Source organism: Myotis nattereri (assembly GCF_964212035.1).
Source record: "Myotis nattereri genome assembly, chromosome: 14".
NCBI classification, from domain to species: Eukaryota; Metazoa; Chordata; class Mammalia; order Chiroptera; family Vespertilionidae; genus Myotis; species Myotis nattereri.
This window is the reverse complement of record NC_138089.1, coordinates 28,931,428-28,945,022: the sequence shown is the minus strand read 5'-3', so window position 1 is coordinate 28,945,022 and position 13,595 is coordinate 28,931,428. Positions and strand designations below refer to the sequence as shown.

The 13,595-nt window shown below is 41.1% G+C and overlaps 1 protein-coding gene across 1 annotated transcript in view; it reads left to right on the top strand.

Moving 5' to 3' along the window:
• Positions 1–5,267: 5,267 nt before the first annotated feature.
• LOC308529536 (uncharacterized protein C3orf20) overlaps positions 5,268–13,595 on the top strand; it is a gene marked incomplete at its 3' end in the record, with an annotated part of 51,802 nt that continues 43,474 nt past the window's right edge. The window contains exons 1-3 of the mRNA XM_081105675.1: positions 5,268–5,748; positions 6,522–6,659; positions 9,481–9,600. Of these exons, the coding sequence (XP_080961801.1) occupies positions 5,289–5,748; positions 6,522–6,659; positions 9,481–9,600 (718 nt within the window). The 5' untranslated portion in view covers positions 5,268–5,288. The remainder of the gene's footprint in view (positions 5,749–6,521; positions 6,660–9,480; positions 9,601–13,595) is intronic.

Sequence of the window (13,595 nt, the reverse complement as noted above, 5' to 3'; positions counted from 1 at the left end):
AACTAATAACTGAGATTTTCTCTAGGATTTCAAAAACTTTTAACCCATTTTCAATGCCTTTTTAAAAAAAATTCTTTCCCCATTACCATTTATCCCCTCTATGCCCTCTTTAACAGCAGATCATTTAGTGTTTTATGAACCCAGCTGTTACATTGTCTTCCATTGCAGACCCAGAGTTCTTCAAGTGTTAACATAATTTGTTTTACAGTTTCTCATGGGCCTGTTTTATATGAGTGCATCCAGCAGATGGCATTAGAATTCTTAGACTTCAGATCCACTGTTTGCCCAGTAGAAATACCATGTAAGTCTTCTCTGTCATTTCCAATTTTCTAGGAACCACATTAAAAAAGTGAAAATAAGATTGTTATATACTTTTATTTCAGCATTTAATCAATGTACACAAATATTAATGAGATACTCTACATTTCTTTTCATACCAAGCGTTTAGAATCCACTGTATATCTACCTGTAAAAATTTTCATCAGAAATACTTGACCTATATTTAGATTTCATAAAATATACCACTGAAAGGGTAGATTCACATACCCTAAATTGTCCCAAACATGCTTAACCATGTTTAAAGTTTTCCAATAACAGTCAAGTGTGAAGTTTTAAATTTACTAAAGTGAAAATTTAGTTTCTTATTCATTCTAACCCAGTGGTCGGCAAACTGTGGCTCACAAGCCACATGCGGCTCTTTGGCCCCTTGAGTGTGGCTCTTCCACAAAATACCGACTTCTGGGCATGGGCCACGAAGTTTCAATCGCACTGTACGTGCGTGCCCGCACGTGATATTTCGTGGAAGAGCCACACTCAAGGGGCCAAAGAGCCGCATGTGGCTTGTGAGCCGCATTTTGCCAACCACTGTAATCTAACCACATTTCAGGTGCTCAAAAAGACATGTGGTATAGTGCTACTATACTGCACAGCATAACTCTGAATGATCTATGTTGGTTTTTTTTACATGCTCTAGAGTCTGACTACACATGATCCTCCCATTAGTAACTAAAGGATTGACAAATAATTTCGTCCAGATGTACATGAAGCATTTAATATATTTTTTATGGCAGTGTTTATCTTGGGAGTAAGTAGTGGTAAAATCTCTTCTCAGAAAACGACCACACCTTGTTTGTGTCTTTGTAGAGCTAAGTGAAATGTTTTAGATCAGAAAGTGCTTTGAATTATTTGTTTTCATTTTAATCTTTTCTTCAGGCCTTTGTGTGTTTTGATATAGTTCATTTGAATTGGCTAAATAAATCATTTTGTTTGCTTGCAAAATTCCCAAAGGAGAAACTTTAAATCCATATACATGAGATTCCTGCTATGTGTAGCCATACATTTGCCCAAACCTTGTGTATAATTTATTTCTTAAAGCCATAGTGCAGCCCATGGGGTGGTTTTCAGCTAACCTTGTGACATGCATATGAGGCAATAGAAGTTAGAATTTGGAACAGGGTAAGTACTGGTTTTTGCAGTTAATACAACATAGAGTAGCCACTCCATATATGTTTAGTGTTGCTGTTTTTCAGTCAGTAAATTGAACTAAGTTAGTTATACATCAAGCAGTTCCTATAAAAACAAACAAAAACTTAATGGCTAAGGTAAGGGATGATCATTGAAAAGAATTTATTGACCTGCTGAAAACTGTGAGCAAAAATGAAACAACTCTGGCCTTCCCACCTACCCTCGCCAGCTGTCTTGGTGAGGCATTTTGTCAGTATACATGTGTACATTTAGCTTAATGTTTGATGTATGTGTGTGAGGAGTAGGGCGGGGGTTGGGGAAGGGAGAGAATGATGTGATTGGTGTAGATCTAGAAAAACTGAAAAATCAAAGTAATCAAATGAAGCAAGGTGTTTTTTAGTGAAAATCTGTCACCCAGGTCTGGTGTTGATCTTTTGTTTCTGTGTTTCTTAATCATTCATGGACTACATTTATATATTCACTAGAGGCCCGGAAAACGAATTTGTGCATGGGTGGGTCCCTTGGGGTGGCCTACAGAGATCAGGCCCCAGCTCATACCCCCAGCCTTGCAGCCCCGCAGCCCTGCCTGGCACCCCGCCTGGGCCTGGCACTGGCACCAGCCTCTCACCTGCTCCACCATCCCACCTGTAGGGTGATCAGTCCGGGCTGGGCCCCCTGCCTGGCTCCCTCAGCACCTGGGAGCCAGGCCACCGCTGGTTACTGTCTGCAGGGCGATTGGCGGGGCGATGGGGCCCCGTCCGCACCCGCCTTAGCCTGTCACCGCCCGCTCACCTGCTCCACCATTCTGCCACAGTCCCGCTCTCACTGGGGGTGGCAGTGTCTCCACTGCCACCTTTAATACGTGGCTTCATAGTAACCTCGTGGCTTGAAATGGCTGCTGGAGCTACAGTCATCCATTCCAGAAGAATGAGAATAGCAATAGGTAAAGAAAACACAAAAATCTGTACATGAATGTTCATAGAAGCACTAATCATAGTAGCTAAAAAGTGGAAACCAAAATATCCATCAAATAATGCTAGATGAACAGATTGTGGTTTAACCATGTAATTGGATATTATTCTACTAAAAATGAAGTACTGATACCTACTATAACATAAACCTCAAAAACATGCTAAGTGAAAGAAGCCAGTCACAAAAGGCCACTTATTATATGATTTCATCTATATGAAATGTCCAGAACAGGCAATTCTATAGAAACAGAAACTAGATTAGTGGTTGCCTGGGGATAAGGGGAATAGAGAGTAACTGATAATGGGTTTCTTTATGGGGTGATGAAAATGTTCTAAAATTAGGTAGCGGTGTTGGTTGCACAACTTTGAATATACTAAAAACCATTGTATACTTTTAAAAGACTGAATTGTATGTTATGTGAATTATATCACAATAAAGCTATTGTAAAAATTAGCTTTTATCTGTAAGACATATCTTCAAAATTAACTTCAAAGGAAAGGAACTGGAAGGGGGTAGGGAAAAGTTCCTCAAACTATTTAACATTTCAAGGATTTTATTTGTCTTCATCTGAGTCCTGGTTTTAAAGAGAGAAAAAAAAAAAAGTCAGCCCTGCATGGTCAGGGTCAGATCCTCTGGCTGGCTGCCCTAATGACAGAGATTCTGAGTGGTTTCTTTGTTCTGTAGACTTATCATTTTAAAAAAAAGAACCTATTTTTCCAAGTCTTCAGAGCTGAGGAATAGATGCCAGGGGGTCAGCAAATAGACATAGGAAGCCACTTTATCTGCAAGTCAGCCAGATGTCAGAAGGGTTTGCTGTATGGGATTCTTATTCTTTGGAGACTTGTTGCTGATAGATGGGTAGAGGCAATTCAAAGGGCGTGAGGAAGTAGTATTGCATGTAGAACCTATGTCCATAGGTGACTCCTAAGAGCTCTGATTCTTCATCAGTAAAACCAGAGAGATAATAGCCTTCTCACCCCAGGGTGGTTGCACCAGATTATGGTGTGAACCTGCTCTATTAACCCTGATGGTATGCACCGGGGGTGTGGTCCTGGAATGGTGAACTTAGGGTGGTTCGAGAGGACATGGTTTGAAAAGCGAAAGATTGAAGATTGGTGGGAGAAGACGGCCATGGACATGGTGGAGGGTAATTGTCAGGCTGGGGTGGTAGAATTGATGGTTGGAGGGCTGTAGTAATAAGAATTGTCCGAAGGCACCAGCCAGAGACCCTTCTGCTCTAAGGCCACCATTACTAGCAAGTATGCTCATGGGTCATTTAAGTCAGACAAGAGAGGTGACTACTGACACTGTATGGAAATACTGGCAAAGGTGATCAGAAGGCGGGGAGAGGAGGGAGCTTCTGCTCTCAGCTTCCCTTTGACCACCCTTTTTTGTGTGTTCTGATTTTTTTTTAATTTTATTTTTTAAAATCTTTATTGTTGAAAGTGTTACATATACCCTCTTTTTCCCCCATTGGCCCCCTCCAGCTGATTCTTTTTTTAATTTATTTTTATTGTTGAGAGTATTGTGTTCTGATTCTTGAGCATCTTTTGTAGAATATATTTTCACAAAGCCCCTCAGAAATTAAATCATTTTTGTGTGATGTAAAATCAAGGAGTGACTTTATATTTTTATTAATGTATTTTAGATTGACATATGGACAATGGTATGTCCTTATGGTATTTATTTTGATCAGATGAATGAAACTTTCAGATCTGATTACAAAACCCTAGAGGTTTATTTGTAGATTTTTTTTCTAGCCATTTTGTGTTCATCAAATTGTTCTTCAAACTCCCTTTCTCCAACCAGTGGTCTATTTTTGATATAAAGTAAAACAATAAAAATAAAACACAATTTAGAAGAATGAAAAACACCTAGTAGCATCTAATGATGTTCAACTGACCCAGTCGTGCATATGCTTGTCTGCTGTCCTCACAGCCACATATGTCCATTTGATGAGCACTAGGTGCCCTCAAGAAGTTTTATTAAAGTGGGAAAATGCTTATTATAGTTTGCTGATTTTAAGGTACACATTTTCTCCTTTTTACATCTGTGGAATTGTGATAAGTCTTACAGTCAATGGTATCTTGCATTGATATTTTTCTTATAAGATGGTGCATTAGTTACATCAAATCTCAGGTTTTATGAAATGTGGCAAATAATATTAGTATTGAATTAAGAAAACTCATTCTCCTCATTCTTTCCTGTCTGCCTTTGGATGTACATGTTGAATAATTTTATACCCATCCTTTCATTGCAACCAGGAGCTTACCCAACCAGGAAGCTTATCCCTTTCATCCAGAGAAAGCCGATGAAATATCTTTTTGTTTTTGCAGGTTTTTATTGATAGACCACGAGCAGATCTTCCAGCCTCAGATCTATAATTACAAAAGGTATGATGGAACCTTTCTCTCTTCTCCATCCTTTCCATTCCTCCAGTCCCGGGGGCTCCTCCATAGGAACTTAGTTTGTGTGACTGTCCCTGCAACTATTTCTAGAACCTACTCATCCCCAGGCCCTCCCTCCCCAGAGTGACTCACTAATGTGGGTCTATCTGAGGTTTCTCTGGGAAGAAAAGGGAGGAGGAGCATCCCCTTGCCCTACTGCGGAAGAGGGTGTGACCAATTATTTTCCTTCCTCCATAGGACCCAGGTTCAATGACGTGTAAAGGCCATTTCAGCACCACCATTCTGTCTGTCTCCAAGCCTTCACCTTAGGTAAGAACTTTGGCTTTCAAAAAAAAAGAACTTTTGCTTTCATTCACCTCTCAGGGTGCTCTGACTCTTTACAGCTGAAGGCCCCTCTTGTCTGAGATAGACAGTATTACTTAGCAGTATGCGTGCTCTAACAACATGAGTGACATCAAGAGTAACCGAGAACTGTACCTGCAGTACAAATCCAAGGCCCCTAAGCTGCTGGCCAACATTTCCAAATTACTCCTCATGTGCCGGAACACAGGCATTGCTATACCTAAGGGCATCAGAAACATCTTTGAGTTCACTTGGGAGGAGCTCATCACTGACCCTATGGTGCCTACCCCGTCTGACATCCGGGGCCTGGAGATCAGCTTTGGGACTCCACCCGAGGTGCCTATGGAATCAACCCCTGTGCAGATCCACGTCCAGAAGAAGCCCCCATCACCACCAGTACCACCACCACTGATGTTACCCACTGGGTCAGGCAAGTTCACCACCCGTGGTCATCGGGTGCACACCAGCCAGGAGACCCTGTACAAGTTCCAGCGGCGGTCCATCCACCTGCTGACTGAGCTGCTCACCCTGAAGATGAAGGCCATGCTGGAGTCTGTTTCTGGTAAGCCTGGATTGTCAGATTCTTCTCCATTTTTTCTGGGCCTGGAATGGTCTGTCTGGACCGATGTGTCTACTGCACCTACCCCAAAGAGGTATATGAGGATGAACTGGGAACAGGTGGCTGCCATGGATCTGCTGTAGGAATTGAACTCCTACCATGACTACCCAAAAGACTCATCCTCTCACCTCTCTCTGTTCTCTTTTCCTTCCATTCCATCAATTTTGCAGAGCCAAGACTAAAGGTTGGCCGTGGAGAATTGTGCGAGGTCAGTGGTACTGATGGGTGGAGTTTTTGGAAATGACACAGAGGTGGAGAGAGAAGGCACCCAGGAGGAAGGGGCTTGTGGAGTTGCCAGTCAAGAGGGACAATTGGTGGGTAGCAGGACAGAGCCCAGTAGAGCCAGAATCAGGGAGAGTTATGAGAACTGGGATCCATCTATTCTGAGGGTGTCATCTCTAGATTAAGGCCAGGACCTAGAGCCACATCAGTAATTAAAACTTCTAAGTACTGCATTATTTTAAATACCAACAGCATTGATACCCAGGCCTATGAGTATGGAAGAGAGAAGGACAAGGCGGGGCAGAGAGTAACATGCCATTTGAGAGGTTTTGAGAGCTAGAGACCCTTCCATTAGGAGCCCCCTCACACTTTCTTATCCTAGATATGGATCTACACTCTACCCTGATTTCCCTGGCCATTTATGGAGGCCCTTTTCTGGGAACATTAGCCCATGCTGAGAGGAAAATGAGTTGCTTTGTTGATTCCTTTATTAGGTGCCAACCCCTTGGACATCACAAGGCGCTTTGTGGAGGCCAGCCAGCTCCTCCACCTCAATGCCAAAGAGATGGCTTTTGACTCCCTGGTTGGCACATTCGGGAGAAGTTGCTTTGGTGCTGGACTGATGGGGAAAGGTGGGTACCCGAGCTTCAGCCCTTAGGTGAGAATTCAAACAGTACCAACCAGAGTGCAATGGAAAGGTCAAGTCCCGTTTAAATGCTTGACATCCAAGCGTTGAGGTGGATGTGGAGCAATGGAGATAGATTCTCAGATGCTGCAGGTAAGTGTATAAATTTGTGCCATTCCTGTGGAGAGCAGTTTGGTGGTATCTGTGAGGTAGGAGATGCAAAAAACAAACATGAAGGGGCTCATTTTATTGTTAACATACAACCATTCAGGAAAAAAGTCAACACAGTCTTTATTTCTTATAACAATTAGCATGTGCTCCAATATCAATTAATTTTTGTTAAATACAAGGTAAAAGAAGGTGTTTTGGTGTTTTTTTTTAAATAAATTTTGTTTTCCTTTTCTAAGATTAAAATCCCAAACATTTCCTCCCACACTATTTACCGTGCAGTGGATGTGTCTTATGCCGGTTCTGTTCAGGATCAGCTATGCCCTGTAGCACAGGTCCTCTAAATTGTTCTGTAACTATTTTTGCAGATAGTTACCAGCATATACGGAGTTCTGCACCTTGTGTTCCATATAGGGCTTAGAGATCATCTCCTTTGGGGTGGACAGCTACCTGTTGGTCTGTTTGTGAGTAGGGAGAGTCCCACGGGGATGTCATGATAGCTCTGGCCCAAGCACCCATTCTCAGACCTGCCCATGGTGCTCTCCCACCTGAATATTCTGTTCCCTCACCTTGAAAAGGAAACGGTTGTCAGCAATCGCACTCCACCTCATAAAGTAGTCAAGCATTCCTCCAGAGTCACAGGCTTTTACCTGTGCTGCAGTAACATCTGGTGTCCCCTTAGGCTGTGGCTAATCTAGTGGAGGAGAATTTGCAGAAAGCTGAACCTTGGAGAGAGATCCTTTTGGTGATGTCTGTGCCCTGCTGCATTAGCAGAGCACTGGGAAAATCTCCCCATCACACTCCCCAGGAATTCTCTCTCACTTGTTGCCACATTGGTTCCAGACACACCTTTCTTTAAACCAGCCTAGAGTTTGGGGAAAATAATCAAAATGACAAAATATGTATGAAGAAGCTATCCATTTCTTTTGGGAAGGCATTCATCTTACAAGGACTTGAGTTAGCTCTCCCAGGGCATTATAAAGAAGGTGGAAATCAATTTATTTTGCATGAATAAGATGGTTTTCTAGACCATCTTATTATGTGAAGCAGACCAAAGCTTTAACTGAGTCTAAGAGTAGTATTGTTCCCTTAAAGCTGTTGCCAGATAGTAGTAAGACTAGTTCTAGCCTTTTCTCCTGCCCTTAATACCTGCTAGTCCTGGCTTGTCATGAAAGAAAACTAGACTACTCCTTGACTTTTGGTTGATGGCAATATCATTTTATAAAACATACCAAAAAAGAAAGCAAGTAATCTTGCCATCTTTGCATATGTAGCTATTTTTCTTTCATTTATTCAATTTTCTCCCTCCCTCCTTTCTTTCCCCTCTCCCTCCCTCTCTCCCTCTCTCTCTTTCTCCCCTATGTGTATATACTTTTAAAAGAATACTGCAATGTTCTATTTCTCAGTATCCTTGACTTAACAGACAAATGTTTTCCAACATGGCTCTATGCTTTTAATAATTGTTATTTTGAGTTGGTGTAGATTTCTTCTAATATGTATGTTTCATAATTAACCAAATGCTTAGGTTTCCAGATTTTTTGTTATTAGTATTTTATGCATTGTAATATGCAACTTTATATATGTCACTTATTTCTGTTGTATTGGTGATTAAGATTGATTACCCAGGAGAGGGCTTATTGGGGCAGAGAGTCTCAATATGTGTTTAGCTCTTGCTAAATATTGCTTTCTTGATGCGTTTTCTCTACACCAGCAGGGTTGATTAGTTTTATTCCATCTTTACCAGCATTCGCTATTGTTAGTTCTTTTCTTTTTTGCTAAGTTAAAAGGTGCTGAAGGTTGTTCTGATTTCAATTTTTGGTGCTCTATTGTACACTAGTGATTTTTGGATCACTAGTGATGGTGAGTGATTGTGCGTTGCATCATCCAGTTTGCAATCTCTGGTTATTATCTCTGTCTACTTGTCAAGTCAGGTTTGCCATTTTCTTTATGGATTTGTATATACCATGCCAATAAATGAAATGCTTACCATTTCCTAACAACCAGTGAAATGGCCATATTTGGGGGGAGAATAAGGAAAGGATTTGATGAGATTTATGTAAGAATGATTAAGATTTTCCAGAGTGATGGGGCTGCTAAATTCTAATTCTTAAATGTTCAGATAATCAAATTATTCTACAGAAGACAGCATGATTCTGCAAGAGACTGATCTGATTGTTGAAGAAGCATCTAATTTCAATGTCTTGGATAAGAGGAAATAGGTGACTTTCCTTCTAGTCAGCTCATTGCTTATTTTCTCTACTTAATGCAGCAGTTATATCTGCATTTGCCCTTTAGTAACATCATGTTACCTTTTGTGTTTGATTGCTGCTCCCTGCACTAGTCATTTCACTCTTGAGAGATATTGGAAGGGGGGTACTCTAGAAAGGAACCTTAATTTCCCTTAATTACTCAGAGCCTGCTTGTTTATCAAAAAGCCGTTTTATTCCAAGAGGTGGTTGTTTTGTACAATTGAGCACCAGAATATCTGGTCTATCATACTGCTAGAACAAAAAAATCCATATTATATTTTTTGTTAAGAAAAAATAGAGTTAAAAAATTAAATGGACACATATGTAATACCCTTTGTAATACTTTAAGCAATAAAAAAAAAAAATAGAAAAAAAAAATTAAAAGAAGGATCCCTCTCTCTTCCACTCCAGAGCCCTTCCTGAGCACCTCAATAATGGGAGTGAACTCGCCTTATCAGCTTATCTATGAAGCCTCTACTGGCTGTCTGAGCTTTTCCCTCTCAACTGGAAAGGAAGGCAAGAAGAAAACAGGTAACAGTGATTCCAAGCAAGACCTCTTAGCCCATCTGTGGAGTAGGGAGGAGGGGTGGGGGGGGGGGGGGGGTGGGTGTAAGAGTCCCTGTTTAGGTTAATAGCATAGTTTGATTTGGTTTTTTGATAGGAAGGATATACAGTTTCCCTGGCTGTTGATAGAAGCTTTTGAAACCGATTATTTCCAGTAAAGATGACACATCTCAACCCAGTTACTCCAAAGAAGAGTCTTATCATTTGAATGTTTACATGCCCTCCATTCCTGGTGATGTGGTTCTCTTCACCTGGGACAACACTTTTTCCAAACCCACATTTTCTGTTCCCTCAGTAGCCCAACCTGAACCCCTCTGATCAGAGAGATCTGTGTTGCTCCTACTCACAAAGCAAGTGGGGGAACCAATATCTGAAGAGAGATATTTGTATACAAAATCTAACAATTTGTCTTAAACTGGGCCTGTTCGTGTGGGCAGAAAACACAAAGAGCATTCCTATTCTATTAAGGAAGACATACAACAGAAGGAAAGGCTTAAGGGAAAGAATGGGTGTCAGATGAGGCCAAACAGTATAGCAATGACTGTGAAGACAGAAGCTTAGAAGAGATATGAGTGGATAAGGCAGGTTAAGGCCTCAAGGAACTTCCAGGCCTCCCCTCATCTCCCCAGGGTTTGGTTACAGAGTGGTGGAATGGGGAAGGAAGGGGAGGACTACATTCAAAAGAGGTGGTGGTAGGATCGATATAAGTAGGAATGCTCAAAGACTGTCCAATTGATTCCCACAGACACTGGAGGTAAGGCTGGAAGTTGAGAAGTTTGGATTTTATTCCTGCCCCTGCCCCTGGCTGGCTGTGTGATTTGCCTTCCTCCAGGCCTCACCGTATCAAGCTGATCCTATATCCTTTCAGTTAGTGAACAAATGTTTATTAAACAATTGTTAGTTTTCAGTCACTGTTCTAAATGCCAAGGGTACACATGTGGACTCCAAAACAAAGACTGACTTCCTAATGGAGCTGACAACCTCAGCTTCCCTGCACAGAGTAGACTCAGCTGTCCCCTCTCATTTCCCTGTTGATGCATCTTCTCTCACTGTGATTCAATAGCCCACATCACTTCTGGAATCCCACTTTATGTACTCGGTTTTATCATATCCCCTCCTGGCCCTAAATTGATACAATCACTTTAAGGCAAAACAAAGTACCCTCAAGACACACAATGATTTCATGATTTTTCTTTCTAGTGACCTCAAGTGTAATGCCTTGAGTAAGGTTGTTCCTAAGTAAAAATTAATTATGTTGGTTGGTCTCTTTGTCTCCCTCTGGTTGTTTTCCTCTGATATCCCATCAATATGCAATTTGTCTTACTCTTTCATCATTCTCACTAGGATATATGTTCAGTGATGCTGCATTTCTTATTGATTATAGAATTAGTCTCATACATACATGCTAGAATGGAACCTTCCTTAATAGTTTTTTAATTTAATTTTGCTTTATTTTATTGTTGACAGTATTACAATGCCCCCCTATTTCCCCTCTCCTCCCCTCCTCTCCTTCTATCTATTCCATGCTCATGTGCTATTACATCTCACCAGCTGACCTCATTTGGAGTTGTAGGGCCAGGAAGACTTGGAGCAGATAGGTTCCAGGAGTTGGACTTACTCCCAGAGGACAATAGTTCTTTCTGGAAAGTAACCCAACTATACAAGGAGAGAACTGAGATAAGTCTGTCAACAATGTTCCTTATAGAGGCAAGAGACTGCCACCCCTGAGGACCCAAGGCAACCAGGTATAGGCCAGACATGGATGCTCAGGCCAGCAGATGTTCCAGGAGTCAACCAGCTGGTAATTGGTCCTCAGAGTCAAGTCTTTGGTCTCTGGTGGTAGGAAGAGTTGGGGAAGGGACCAGGAATCACACAGGGTATCAGAAAGCAGAGATGGTACTCAGTACTGGCCAGAAACCCCAAGACTTGGCTAACAGCGAGGAAAAATCCTTCTGCGGTCCTCAGAGCTGACTTGGAGCCTGAGAAATGCCGACATGAAGCCAGGTTTTATTTTTGAGATCAAGGTGAAGTTGAGCCTGCATATATCCAGGGAAAGCATGTGGCTCCAGCTGGGTGGGCAGTAGAAACTCAGAAGCAGGCAGGACCTGAATAGATGCCTTTGGAACTTCAGTCATGGAGGATTATCTCCAAAATTTCACATAATCATATCTTCAGATCACCTAACACTTGTCACACACAGAAAATAACTGTTAAAAAAATGTAAAACAAACATAAAACATTATCATTCACAGATTTGAACAGGCAGAAGAAAGAAGCAGCAAAATTGAAGATAGGGCAATGCAAATTATTGAATCTGAAAAACAAAGATTGAAAAGAAATGAACAGAGCCTAAGGAACCAATGGGATACCATCAAGTAGCACAACATACATAATGCGGGAGTCCCAGAAGGAGAAGAGAGAGAGAGAGAGAGAGAGAGGGGGGAACAGAAAATATTTGAAGAAGAAATGGCTGAAAAATACCAAATTTGATGAAAGTCTTGAATATAAACACCAAAGATTCCATCTAAGAGGAACTTAGACCCAGATCAAGACACATTATAATCAAACTTTCAAAAGACAGAATCTTAAAAGCAGTAACAGAAAAGCAAATCATTGCATACAAGTAATCCTCAATAAGATTATTAACAGATTTCTCATCAGAAATTTTGGAAGCCACAGGAACTAGCACTAAAAGAAAAAACAGTCAATCAAGAATTTTATATTCAGGTATATCTACACAATGGAATACTATGCTGCGGTAAAAAAGAAGGAGTTCTTACCATTTGCAACAGCATGGATGGAACTGGAGAGCATTATGCTAAGTGAAATAAGCCAGTCAGAGAAAGATAAATATCACATGATCTCACTCATTTGTGGAATGTAATGAACAACATAAACTGATGAGCAAAAACAGATCCAGAGACAGAGAAGCATCGATCAGACAGTCAAACCTCATAGGGAAGGTAGGGGAAGGGTGGGGGTAAGGGAGAGAGATCAACCAAAGGACTTATATGCAAGGATATAGGCCTAACCCAGTGGTCAGCAAACTGTGGCTCGGCAAACTGCAGCTCGCGAGCCACATGTGGCTCTTTGGCCCCTTGAGTGTGGCTCTTCCACAAAATACCAACTTCTGCGCATGGGCCACGAAGTTTCTATCGCACTGTACGTGCATGCCCGCACGTGGTATTTTGTGGAAGAGATACACTCAAGGGGCCAAAGAGTCGCATGTGGCTCGTGAGCCGCAGTTTGCTGACCACGGGCCTAACCAATGGACACAGACAACAGGGGCATGAGGGCATGAGTGAGGGGGATAGGGTGTAACATGGGGATAAGGACACATATGTAATAACTTAATAAAAAAAATTAAACAAAAAAAGAATTTTATTTCCATAGAAGAAGATAAAAACAAGTGGAAGAATATACCATGTTCATGGATTGATAGAATTAACATCATTAAAATGGCCGTACTACCTAAAGCAATGTATAGGTTCAATGCAATCCCTATTAAAATACCAATGGCATACTTTAAAAATCTAGAACAAACATTCCAAAAACTTATATAGAACCAAAAAAGATTCTAAATAAACAGCAATCTTGAGAAAGAAGAACAAAGTTGAAGGGATCACAATACTGAATATAAAGTTATAATACAAAGCCACTGTAATCAAAACAGCCTGGTAGTGACACAAGAACAGGCACATAGATCAATGGAACAGAACAGAAAACCCAGAAATTGACCCAAGCCATTATGTTTAATTAATGTTTGACAATGGAGGAAAAAGCAAACAAAGGAGTATACAGTCACTTCAATAAATGGTATTGGGAAAATTGGACAAGTACATGCAAAAATATGAAACTATATCACCAACTTCTACCATACATAAGGATAAACTAACAGTGGATAAAAGACTTAAAATGTAAGTCATGAAACCATAAAAATCCCAGAAGAAAATGTAGGCTGC